Consider the following 13,468-nt stretch of genomic DNA (forward strand, 5'->3'; position numbering starts at 1 on the left):
TTCTTTCTTTCTTTCTTTCTTTCTGAATGATAGTCACAGAGAGAGAGAGAGAGGCAGAGACACAGGCAGAGGGAGAAGCAGGCTCCATGCACCGGGAGCCCGATGTGGGATTCGATACCAGGTCTCCAGGATAGCGCCCTGGGCCAAAGGCAGGCGCCAAACCGCTGCGCCACCCAGGGATCCCTGTTTTTCTTTTTTTAAAGATTTTATTTATTTATTTGAGAGAGAGAGAGAGCACACAAGTAGGGGTGGGGAGGTCCAGAGGGAGAGGGAGAAGCAGATTCCTAGCTGTGTAGGGAGCCTGATTCAGGGCTCGATTCCAGGACCCCAGGATAATGACCTGAGCCAAAGGCAGACACAACCAACCGAGCTACTCAGGTGCCCCTACAATACTGTATGTTAATTGTAAGAAAATTAAAAAAAAAAAAAAAAACTCTTAAAGCAGTAAAAAAAGAAAAAGAAAAGTCACAGAGATGAAAGGTACAGAATAGTCAGTGATATTGTAAATGTTGTATAGTGACAGATGGTAGCTACCTACACATGTGGTTGAACATAGCATAACATATATAGATGTCAAATCACTGTGTAAAAAAAATTAAAAATAGAATTAATTAATTAAATCTTAGAGGATTCATAGCAGTGATCCTTTAAATAGCAAACTCTATTCTATGTGATTTTTGAATATTAATTTTTAAAAATTTATATACATCTCTTCAGAAACGCAGATACTTGATAGTATGAATTATATCTATATAACTTATTTTCATTTTCCTATGAAATATTTAGTAATCAGGGAAAAACACTTACTGGAATCATTTTATGTAAGTATAAAATAAAAATAGTTAAAAAAATAAAAATAAAAATAGTTTCATAAGTTGTGGGATTCTGAGCCCATGAAAACCACTTTTTTTTCTTTTTTAAAGATTTATTTATTTTAGAGACCATGAGCAGGGGGAGGAGCAGAGAGAGGGAGAAAGAAAGTATCAAGCAGACTCCCACTGCAAGTGGAGCCTGAGGACATGGGGCTTGACCCCAGGACCCTGAGATCATGATGTGAGGCAAAATCAAGAGTCGGATGTTTAGCCAACTAAGTCACCCAGGCACCCCCACTTTTCTTTTTTAACCTTTCTTCATTTGATGCATATTTTTTCCCCTTCTGGTCCATATTTTTCCTTTTATGTATTCTAGGATAGATTTGTTGGGAAAGCATTGAAAGAACCTTTTACATTAACTTGTAATTAAATTCACAATATCTTATATTTGTCAGCATTATTTCCATTATTATCCTATTATTCCTAAATCATATCACATAAATGACTTTCCTTATACCACTATCCATCTGGACAGTGGAGAAACAATGCTGTTGAATCAGTACCACACAAAGGTGTTTTCCTCTGTTGGCTATACCACCTGGAACACAGCCTCTCTGGTGCTTCATGAATAAGAAGAGAAAGTGTTATAATCATGTTTTTCAAAAGAGAACCTTGGATTTAAGAGTCTCTTTAAATTCCTTAAACCTGGGATTTCCTGCAAATTATAGCGGAACATAAGGCTGCTGCTGACCACTCATCTACTCCTATACTTATTTGGAACAATGTTGATATTTCTTTGATAAAGCAGATTAGCAGTGGATGAGAAGCCTAAAGATAAAATCAATGGTTAATACTTACTGAGTGTCTAATATCTGCCATGCACTGGTTAAGTGCTTTTTATATTCTTATAACAATCCTATGAAGTAAGTATTTTTGTTATCCTAGTTTTACAAGGGAAGAAACTGAGGCCCAGAAAGATTAAGTAGAAGAAATTTACCTGAGATCATACTACTTGCATTTGAACCCAGATAATCCAGACCAACACTGGAAGCTTTTTGACCACTACATTTTTCTGCCATTTGCAAGGATTATTTCTTAGCTCTGAATTAATTAATCTAAGCCAAGTAAATTGCTATTAGCAAAAGCCCTTTAAAAAATCTTTGGAAATATATAACATTTTTTCAAATATTAAAAAGATATATGAAAAGTATTTCTCTAGTCTCCATATTTCTTGCTGGCTATTGAATTCAGTTAGTACAACTAATATAACATTTTCTTTGAGAAGAGCACAGTGGTGGAAATGTATAAACTGCTAAATTTTTCTGTTGATCTGCCAGGTTAATCAGACTGGTATTCTCATCATTTCATTGACATTTGAAATAATAGAAAAAATCAGAAGTATACTACTGGTCTTGATAGTATAGGGCATTTGCTGTTTATTTGACATGGACAGGAGGTTCCTTAAATCGGTTCCTTAAATCGGTCCAATATGTGTCAGGGCTACAATTTTGGGGGAGGGGCTAATCCTTTTGATATTCTGAGCTACTATTGTCAACTGCTGTTGTACATGCTGTTATGTATAAGGGCGTAAGTATATTTATTATGTTTGTAAAATTCATTCTGTACAGTTGCAGATCAAGGTTGCTCTTCTGTGATATACAGGATATTATGTTTTAAAGACCATCTTGGAATACAGTTAGAGAATTTAGTATTTTGATGTACTAAGACCTATTTTAAGTTTAATATTTTACCTTTGCAAAACTTTAATTAAGATGTTATTTAAAAAGAAAAAAAGTATTTACAAAGACTAAGACTTTTTAAGTTTAATTTTACCTTGCAAAAACTTTAATTAAAGATGTTATTTAAAAAAGAAAAAAAAGTATTTTACAAAAGACTATATTAACTGCAATGTGATGTTCCAAAAAAATTAAAACCATAGTTTATTCTTTGAAGTAATTAATACAACATTCAGGATATATCTACAAAAAAGAAGATTGCTTAAATAATGCAGAACAGCAATATAATAATCAGTGGAAAATAAAATACCATAAAAGGGTAGTGCACTATGGAAGAAAGCATCAGTCTGAGTGGGAAGAGGTTAAGCTGGAAATTCAGAGTTTTATTGTTTTATATTTTAAAATTAGGGGAAGCAAAACTAACAGTGAGAAAACTAGATGTAAATCTAAGGAGAAAAATCAAACAATCAATCAGTCTAAGGAAAATTTTTCACTTCTGGGTGGATCACCATTTTACTGAAAAGGAATAATTGAAAGGAAGCTCTCTGTATCTCAATTTAGATTGTATGGTATGTTTTTAATAAAGCAGTTTATAAAATATCAGTCTTACCTCTTAGAAGAGAAGGGAATCTTGAATCTCCCTTGGTAAACTTGAAGCACCCTTCCCAATGATTAAGGCACAGAATTAGCATTTTAAAGTTTTCTTTTTAATTTTTATTTATTTACGATAGTCCACACACAGAGAGAGAGAGAGAGAGAGAGAGAGAGAGAGAGAGAGACAGGCAGAGACATAGGCAGAGGGAGAAGCAGGCTCCAGGCACCGGGAGCCGGAGCCGGACGTGGGACCCGGTCTCCAGGATTGCCCTGAGCCAAAGGCAGGCGCTAAACCACTGCGCCACCCAGGGATCCCAGAATTAGCATTTTAAAAGACAATGTTTAAGGATGAAAGGAATCCCTTGCCCAAACAAATAAAAGCAAATGACCATTGAAAGTCCAAGTTTAGCCCGAGCTTCAGTTCTAGAATAAAGGAAGGCCTGGAGATTGTGATTTACCAAGCCAGAGCCCATCATTGTCAGGCCTGGGTCTGGAACACCTGGCCATGGATGCCAGTCCTTTGTGCTTCCAGTCCTATCCATTGAGAACCATAAGTTCTCTGCTTTCCTCCCTTTCTTTTCCCTTTTCTCTTGTGCATTTGAGTGCCTTTGCCTCTCTTCTATGCTATTTAATTCTAAGTCTTCTTTATTTTTTTTCATTTGTTTTTATTGAAGTTCAATTTGCCAACATATAGTATAACACGCAGGCTCATCCCATCAAGTGCCCCCCTCAGTGCCCTCAGTGCCAGTTATCCAATCTCCCGCCCACCTCCCCTTCTGCAACCCTTTTTTTGTTTCCCAGAGTTAGGAGTCTCTCATGATTTGTCTCCCTCTCTAATTTTTCCCACTCCTTTCCCTTATAATCCCTTTCACTATTTCTTATATTGCATGTATGAGTATAACCATAGGATTGTCCTTCTCCAATTGACTTACTTCACTCAGCATAATATCCTCCAGTCCCATCCATGTCGAAGCAAATGTTAGGTATTCGTCCTTTATGATGGCTGAGTAATATTCCATTTTTCTTTATCCATTCATCTGTTGAAGGACAACACAGCTCCTTCACAGTTTAGCTATTGTGGACATTGCTGCTATGAACATTGGGGTGCAGGTGTCCTGGTGTTTCACTACATCTGTATCTTTGGGGTAAATACCCAGTAGTGTAATTGCTGGGTCATAGGGTAGCTCTATTTATCTCTCTTTTATACATTACAAATTTATTGAGTAGTTTATGTTCCTATTTTTCATTTTTAAATCTTGTAAATTTATTTATATCCTTCAAAATGAAACTGGCAATTAAGAATTTGGATTGATATTTTTATTCATATGGCTATTTTCACTCTACTGGTGGGGCAAATAATATTTAAGAAAGGGTTTACATCCTTTTATTACTTGTTTTAGATATGTCAAATGTAATGAACAATTTTCAGGATTCTAAAGAGAAGTAGTTAATAGACGCTTCTGCTTGTCCACATTAGTGGAAAGCACTCCTAGAGAAAATATTTCCTAAAAAATGTATTTTTCAGTGAGATTTCCGAGAACAATGTTGTGTATTTTATACTGGTTTATCTACTAAGGCAATTTAATATATATATTTTCATTTTAGGAACTGAAGAAGAGTTTGGAGGTCTTGTGTCTGCTAATCTTATACTTTTGAGGAACAGACTTCTAGATATCTTGTTAAAACTAGTTTACACATCTAAAGAAAAGACAAGCATTAATTTGCAGTAAGTAAAATTTTCTTAGACTTGATGGTAGCAGTGTCTATTACTAGTTAAATCAGAGTAAAGGAAGACCTGCTACTGACTTTTAATAGATTTTTTGAACCCTGCAACTTACAGTATCTTCAAACAAAACTAGTCTTTCTTGAAATTTTGAGTACTAATCCTTGAAATTAATGTTCTGTTTTTTTCTTCTGAATTCATCTGCCTTTAAATAGAGCTTGTGAAGAACTGGTCAAGACACTGGGTTTTGACTGGATTATGATGTTTATGGAAGAACACTTGCATTCCACCACAGTTACGGCAGCCATGAGGATTCTTGTTGTGCTACTGAGTAATCAGTCTATCCTCATCAAATTTAAGGAAGGACTCAGCGGTGGAGGGTGGCTGGAACAGACAGATTCTGTCTTAACTAATAAGATTGGAACTGTATTAGGTATGGGACTTACCATCAGCTGCTTTAAAAATAAGCTTTCTTGTATTTTGTTTGTTTTTTTAAAATCTTATCAAAGCTTATATACTCTTCAATTTATCTGACAATCATTAAGAATCATGAATTATTTTTTTTAAAGATTTTATTTATTTGAGAGCAAGCACTAGCACGAGCAGGGGGAGGGGCAGAGGGAGAGGGAGAAGCAGACTCTCCCAGATGAGTAGGGAGCCTGATTCAGGGCTCGATCCCAAGACCCCAAGATCATTACCAGAACCGAAGGCAGATGCTTAACTGACTGAGCCACTCAAGTGCCCCAGAATTATGAATTTTAATGAGTGAACAAATGAATAAAAAACTTAGTTTCAAATTTGGCATTTTTAATTACAAATCAAACTAAAGTCAGACACAGGATATTAACAATGTGAAAACTCAAGAGAATCCCTTATTCTCTTTTTGTTGTTGTTCTATAGTTCCCTTTTTGATCTGTAAGTAGGTAATTAGCAAATTATCAAAAACTAAATTAAGAACAATCAGTATTTTGAGTGCCAATTCTGTGCCAGTTACTAAACATTTTCATTTTCACAATAACTTATTTTCACAATAGTCCCAAGAGGTATAAATACTATCACACCCATTTTAGAGAATGAGAAAACCAAGGCATACAGATGAAGTCACTTGTCAGTGAGGAAGTATCAAAAATTGAATCCAGGTCAATTAGATTCAATAAAACTGTGCTTTTAATAGTTATATTGCCTCTCAAAGATCTAAGCTCAAAGTTCAGCCAAAGTTCCCTATTACCTGCTTGCTAGTTCTATGCTGTTTTTAACATGGAACTAAGCATTTAAGTAAAATTAGAAAATTATAGTTTCTTATGTTAGATTCATTTGAACTGCTATATTTCTGTTCACATTAATGACATTGTTTTGGAAAATATATATTTAAAATGATGTTTTTATTGAAAATTATAGTCATTCAATTCTTAAGGTATTTTTAATTCAAGTATTTTGAAAATATATTTCTTTATAACATTACATTTTAAAATGCTATGTAATTGTAGTCTGGAATAAAGCATCAAGAATACATATTTGCCCGTGTTATTTAGGAGTCCAGATTGAATATGCAACTTATCTGTAAAAAAAAAAATGTAAAAGCATCAGTACCTAGGTGTTGCCTACACTGCTTTCTCAAATATTAAGGAAAATGATAGGAAGACAGATTTTACAGCATAAGATGATTTTATTGTTATTTTATTTGGAGAATGGCTGAAGAAACTTTGTAATGAAGAAAAGAATTCACTGTGAAATGATTTCTCAAGAAAATTTTTGGCTTTCAAATATGTATTCTAAATTATCATTATATATATACTTTCATGATCTAAAAAGTCTCACTATTTTGCAATGACCTTAGGAGAGGGATATAACCTACAAACATTATTATAAACAGTTTGAAAGCAAGAGATTTCACTCGTTGACCTTAATGATAGCTGCTAGGAGAGTAAGCAATAAATGCGAATTCTGCTGAATGTGTGTTCTGTTGAATGTGTGAGTTTTAAATACCAATTGATAGCACTGTTTCTCATCAAAAGCCAAAACCACCCACAGTAGTGTTAGCACCTAAGATTCATACAGCACATTGTGGTTTGCCAAAGTCTTTTAACATGTGTCATCTCCTTTGAGCTTAATGATTCTGGAGGCAGATGTATATTTTATCATAAGTTATACTGTATAGGAAATAAACCTAATAAATACAAATTAAGGATTGATTTCTCTAACTAGGAAAGTAACACTGTTAAGTGCATTAGGTTCCTGAGTCAGACAATAATAGTGTCTAAGTAGCTGTCTTCTAAATGGTAATCCTGTTCTTTTGTCTGACCTGTGTCACTTCAGTAATATCAGAAAAAGATGCTTTTTCTGTATCTGACCTACCTGACTTCATGCCTTAGAATTTATTTGTCCTTCATTCTGCTTACAAATTGCATATGCTTCTCTTATTCTAAAAAAGAAATCTAGGAATTTAAGTTTAATATAAATTTGATTCAATTTAATTTTCCTAAATACCTGTGTGATAACACACATATATATATTTGTAGACAGATATATATATATATTATATATATATATAATTTGATTCTATTTGATGTGAGCAACCTGTTCTTGCATGTTTTATTCACATTTATTAGTTTTTATCAAATTTTTCTTTATAAAATACCTTCTACATAGCTTTAACTTGAATCTTAATTGTTAGTAACATACTAAGTATTCCTTAAAATTAATTATAGGGAAAAGTAGAATGTGAGAATTTAGAAAGGAAATAAATGCTGGTACTAGTTTTCATTTAGAACCTGTAATTTGTTCAAAATTTATTTTCCTATTGAATGTATAAAATTATTACTTTATGTCTTCTGACTTCTTAAAACTCAAGACTTTTTTTTTGTAGCTTAGAATTCACTATAAGCAAAAACCACCAGTGTCCCACTGCAGCCAGTCTTTCAGAAATGTGCCAGTGTCCTTAAGAAGGCCAAGGGAGATAGTGTAACTTTACAAACTCTAAAATAGAGACATCGGGCTGGAGTCTCCTTACTTTAGTCTCTCTTACTAAAATAGAGACATACTTACTGGAGTCCTAGGGCCACCACTCTTCAGCTTTGTGACTTTGAACAAATTGCATATTTTCCACATAAACTTATTTCCATCCATATAAAAATAATCATAGCAATTTCTAACTCACATATTTATTGTGTTTGAGAAATGAGATGATAATATGAAAGAGATTGGCAAATTGCTATGCAGTTTTTTAATTAGAAAAAACTTCAGGACATTAATTCACATCACAGTAAGTTGCTTAGGATGGAATCATTAAAAAGCTAGCTAGACGAACTTCTCTTTTATTATTTTAAATAGTAGCAAATATGTGCTCACTTCATCCTAGAAAAAAACAAATTGTAAGAAAAAAATGAATATTCATTTGAAATAAAAATTGCTTCAGGGTAAATAAAAATCCTTCATCTCTTGGTTGCTCTTCATATGAGTTTTACATTGAAACTCTGGCCAACACTTATTCTGTGCCAAGCATTGCACTAGGTATGGGGAGGCAAAAGGACTAAATATTCAAGTTGTAGTTGTATCCTGATTAGTTACATAACCAAAGGATCAGGATTGACAGAAAGACAGATGCTATGTAAGCCACATCCATAAGCACTGACCATTTCCTAGCAGAGCTGTATTTCTAGGAAGAACTCTGCTTGTTCATTCAGATAGCCACAGTCACAGCAGACTCAGATTTGCTGTCCCAGCGCCGGGCAACCTTCCAACAGAATCACGGATCATGTTGTGAGGAAGGATTTATTTTATTTTGTCTTGTCTCAAAACTTGTACATAATTTGCAATCAACTAGTTTAACATGATCTTCAGGACAAACGACATATTAACTAAATATAGTTAATTATAATTACATGCTAAATATAATTACAGCAATTTTTGTTTTTTAAGGTACATTTTTGTATATCCTAACTTTTGGCCACATTTTGAATTTTATTTTCTTCTTAGGGAAATTTTAGAGCTCACAAGGGCATTGTTTTAATGAGGAGAATTTACATTACCTCTTGTATCTGATTGTCTCAAGTATTTTTCAAGACCTGTACTCCAATAGACAGGCTTGCTGAAATCAGAGATAGTAAAGTAGAACTTTTAACTGGAAGATTAATTCAACAATGGAATAGTTAATTGCCTGTATTAATACGGATATTCTGGGTAGAAATGTCACATGTAGTGAATTACTCCTTTCTTTGTTAATACAGCAAGGCAATCAGTTATTCAGCTTGTACTTACTGTTACGTTTCCTCTCCTCTTAGGATTCAATGTGGGCAGGAGTGCTGGCGGGAGATCGACGGTCAGGGAGATTAACCGGGATGCTTGTCATTTTCCTGGTTTCCCAGTTCTTCAGTCATTCCTTCCTAAACACACTAATGTCCCTGCTCTCTATTTTCTCCTCATGGCATTGTTTCTACAGCAGCCAGTTAGTGAGCTGCCTGAGAACCTGCAGGTCAGTGTGCCTGTCATCAGCAGCCGATGTAAGCAGGGTTGCCAGGTAGGAATTATCTAGTAAGGCGTAAGTGTGATTATATGTGCCGGAAAATCACCACATGGTGATCGGTTACTCACAGTAAAACCGAAAGGCTTCCATCCCTTTCTCACAGTTAGAATTTGATTTGGGAGGAAAAATCTGAAGATACCGTGGAAAACTTTTGCAAAAAGTCCTTTTTCCCTATTTGGTTTTTTGGTTTCGTCTTTTGTTGTTTTGTTTTGTTTTGTTTTTGATTATATGATCCTGTGTGCATAAAGACTTTGGGTGGTATTTTAATGGTGACTTGAAGAATCCAAGTGATGTGATTTTATCTAAAAGTATAATGTCATTTCTATAGAAATAAAAATAAAGAGAGTGGTATGTATACCATGAATTAATTGGATAGGATTTTTAGTGCAAGTTCTGATTACAAAAATGTTTTAAATTTCTTAATGATTGGTGACATCCACTTTAGGAAAACACTAAAGCTTTATTTGAATCCTAGTTGAAGACTATTGTGGATATCTATATATAGCTTATGACTTAGGAATTTAGTTTTCAACTCAATTACTATACTTCCATCATAAAGCCAAATGCTAATTCAGATCTATTCTAGTAATTGACAAAACCTTTTAAACCAAAACAAAGTCTGTACCTTTACATTAAGTCACAATACTATAGATTCAGGCTTAACAGAGTTTGGTTGGTTATATAATTTTTCAAAATAAGCATGACACCATAGTCATAAAGTGTTATATAAAAGTGCTGTGAATAAGTCTCCTCAATTGATTTTTATTTTGTCAAATCTTATCTGTATGTAACCTAAAAGTGAATTAGAACATTGCTAGGAGAGGGGGGAAAAAAGTGAGTCCCACATGCTTTTTTTAAAAGATTGTGCTTAAAATCTCAGTTCTATAATATCATCTCCTGGTTAATTAGCATGTACTTTCTTTTTGTTTGTTTTCGTTACAGAAAAAAAGTAGAAAACAATGTTTTTAACATAGGTACCTAAGACAGGATGATACATAGTATTCTCTTTTCTTTATAAATGTAAAAATTTACAAATTTTCAGAATTTAGGAGGGAAGAATGCTAGATCTATCTCTCCATCATTGATCACTTTGAAAAAAACCTAATTAGTTTTGAAGTCTTAGAATATTGGAACTTGTAAGGGACTCTAGGTGAAAAAATTGGCAGTGGCTAATCTTCATTCACTTTGACCTCTGCAGTTTGATTTAGATTCCATTTGGACATTCATCTTTGGAGTTCCTGCCTCCAGTGGAACTGTGGTCTCTTCTATCCATAATGTGTGCACAGAAGCTGCTTTTTTATTATTGGGGATGCTCCGCAGCATGCTGAATTCAGTAAGTTTACAGACATACTTAAACCTGCTGGTACTTCCTCCTGCCTGTGATATGTATATATTTTTAAAGAGTTTATTTATTTATTCATGACAGACACACACACGGGGGGTGTGGGCAGAGACCCAGGCAGAGGGGAGAAGCAGGCTCCATGCAGGAAGCCCGATGTGGGACTCCATCCCGGGTCTCCAGGATCACGCCCTGGGCCAAAGGCAGGCACTAAACCGCTGAGCCACCTGGGCTACCCTGTTGAATTGCTCTTAAGGAAAAAACACACTCTTATGTGTCTCCTCCACTCCCAACACTCTGCTATAACACTGCTTTACTTCTGACACTATGGTCACAAAATACATGGGGGTGTTTACCACACTAGCTGGGTGTCCACAGCTCAGTTCAGTTCCGATGCTGTTTACCTGGAGATAGCATCATTCCCACCAGACTGCAGTTCCCTACCCCCACATCAGATGCCAGTCAAAAGTCCATGTTGTTAGCTGTGCTTCTGACCTGCCAGCTATACATTGGAGGTTCCCAAATCACTCAGGAAATCATTTTACTTACTAGATTACCAATTTATTATAAAAGGATATGACTCAGGAACAGCCAGATGGGAGAGATGTAGAGTGTAAGGTATAGGGAAGGACACAGAGCTTCCATGTCCTCTCCACCTGTTGTTCTCCCAGCACCTCTGTCCATCATCGTAGAAGCTCTCCAAACCCTGTCCTTTAGGGGTTTTATGCAGGCTGCATTTCATAGACGTGATTGAATCATTGGCCACTGGTGACTGAACTCAATCTCCAGTCCCTCTCCCCTCCCTAGAAGTTAGGAAGTGCAGAAGTTAGGAAGTGCAGTTAGTTAGTTCTGAAAGTTCTGACCCTCTAATCAGGTGGTTGGTTCCCCTGGCAAGCCTCTATCTTTCAGGGCTTTCCTTAAGTCTGATCATTAACATTAACTCAGCTGTGGTTGAAAGGGGTTTGTTATGATTAATGAAAGACACCTTTGTGTCCCTTCTTAGGACATTCCAAGGGTTTTAGTACCTCTGTGCCAAGAATGGGACGGGAAAAAGACCAAGTATATATATTTCTTATTATAAATCATAATATTACAGTTGAATATTGTTGGAAGTGTTATTCTTGTCATTTTACATATGACAGTGTGAGGTTCAGAAAGGTGAAGTAACTTCCCCATCTTTTATGTTACTCCTAATTCTCACATGATGGAGGATGGGACAGCTTTGTGGATAATACAGCCACTACTGGCACCAACTATACTCATGGTGATAATGATAAATAATTAAAACCACTGACTCCAGTTACTGAGCTGTGAGTATATCAGTGAATAGAGAAACCTTCTGCCAGTCTCTAGAATTGTGTTTGTTTTAGCTCATTTCTAGATTTGTTTATGTATATTTGCTCATGTGTGTAGTTCGTAAGAGTTCTGAACCATCAACATACCCAGTTTTAGAAAAGCAGTGAGTAATGTATTTTTAAAGCAATTTTTAGCAGTGTCAGTTTTTCTAACATATTATTTCTCTTCTTGTCCCCATGACAGCCTTGGCAATCAGAAGAAGAGGGATCTTGGCTCCGAGAATATCCTGTGACCCTGATGCAGTTCTTTAGATACTTATATCACAACGTTCCCGACCTGGCTTCCATGTGGATGAGCCCTGACTTCCTGTGTGCATTAGCAGCCACGGTCTTCCCCTTCAACATCCGCCCTTACTCAGAGATGGTAGGAAAGGGGGCAGAGGGAATGTCAAACTGGAATTACTCGGCTCCAATGGTTAGCAGCATTTTCTTCCCAGTCTTTTAAGCTTTTGAGCTTTTAAGCTTTTAATAGCCTCACCTCTCACATTATTGTCTGGTGTCGCCTCCCCACACTCTCCTTCTGCTTTCCCTAAAATAGCAGTGAACCCTACTTCCTGTTTTGTGTACTGTGTTCTTGCAAATCCTTGGTTAATCACTTCCCTCTTCAAGTCATCGCAGACCCATTTCTTGCTTTATGTGCTCATAGCAGTGTTGTTGTGAAATGTCGTATTCAAGTCACAGAACTCTGGTCAGTCTGAATTGGTCTCCACTTTATTTATTTCAGAAATTAGGCATCTCCTGGACTTAGTCTTTACAGATTAATTATAGGATTGGTTGTCTTTATACAAAAATGAGGTCTGTGTCTTCTTCGTTCAGCTTTACTTATTTTGTTCAACTTTTAAAATATTTTATAGTATTTTAATAGAAAATTATTAGACTATATCATAGGTAATACAGGTACTTCTTCTGTCCTTTAAAACAAAGCTCCAGAGACAGTTACCACTCCATACACTTCAGAATTTCATGATGTTTTCTATTTTACCACTTATTCTAGGGTCTAAAATAAACTGCCTTGTTCATACTAATTTTTCCTCATGTATAAAGGTGAAAAACTCATTATAAAAATGTGGGGAATTTAGGAGAAAGAGAAATAAAACACATGACCTTAATACCTTGGCTTGTTTGTAATTTTTAAATCCTATATATAAATATGTATATAGCCACATCCATATGCATATGGATTTATAAATATTTAATTATAAATATAATTATAAATATAATATAAAATTATAAATATGGATTTTTAAATCCATATGTATATGGATTTATATATATATATATATTTTTTAAACAGACAATATTATTTCAACACCTTTTCCTTCTTAGCAATTTATAATCTGTCTTTTGGTCTTTTTTTTTCCTGTTGGCTCAAAATCAGCCCTGGTTT

At 35.1% G+C, this 13,468-nt stretch overlaps 1 protein-coding gene across 10 annotated transcripts in view; it reads left to right on the forward strand.

The window, feature by feature from the left end:
• Positions 1–13,468, forward strand: part of WDFY3 (WD repeat and FYVE domain containing 3) — a 267,477-nt gene that overhangs the window by 175,010 nt on the left and 78,999 nt on the right. For 7 of the 10 annotated variants that reach the window (XM_055312924.1, XM_055312929.1, XM_055312930.1 and 4 more), the window contains 5 exons: positions 4,748–4,868; positions 5,081–5,298; positions 9,146–9,381; positions 10,586–10,720; positions 12,266–12,496. In XM_055312924.1, the coding sequence (XP_055168899.1) occupies positions 4,748–4,868; positions 5,081–5,298; positions 9,146–9,381; positions 10,586–10,720; positions 12,266–12,496 (941 nt within the window). The remainder of the gene's footprint in view (positions 1–4,747; positions 4,869–5,080; positions 5,299–9,145; positions 9,382–10,585; positions 10,721–12,265; positions 12,497–13,468) is intronic. The other 3 variants (XM_055312928.1, XM_055312934.1, XM_055312926.1) reach the window with 2 other exon arrangements.

This window comes from Nyctereutes procyonoides, unplaced genomic scaffold (genome assembly GCF_905146905.1).
Source record: "Nyctereutes procyonoides isolate TBG_1078 unplaced genomic scaffold, NYPRO_anot_genome, whole genome shotgun sequence".
NCBI lineage: Eukaryota > Metazoa > Chordata > Mammalia > Carnivora > Canidae > Nyctereutes > Nyctereutes procyonoides.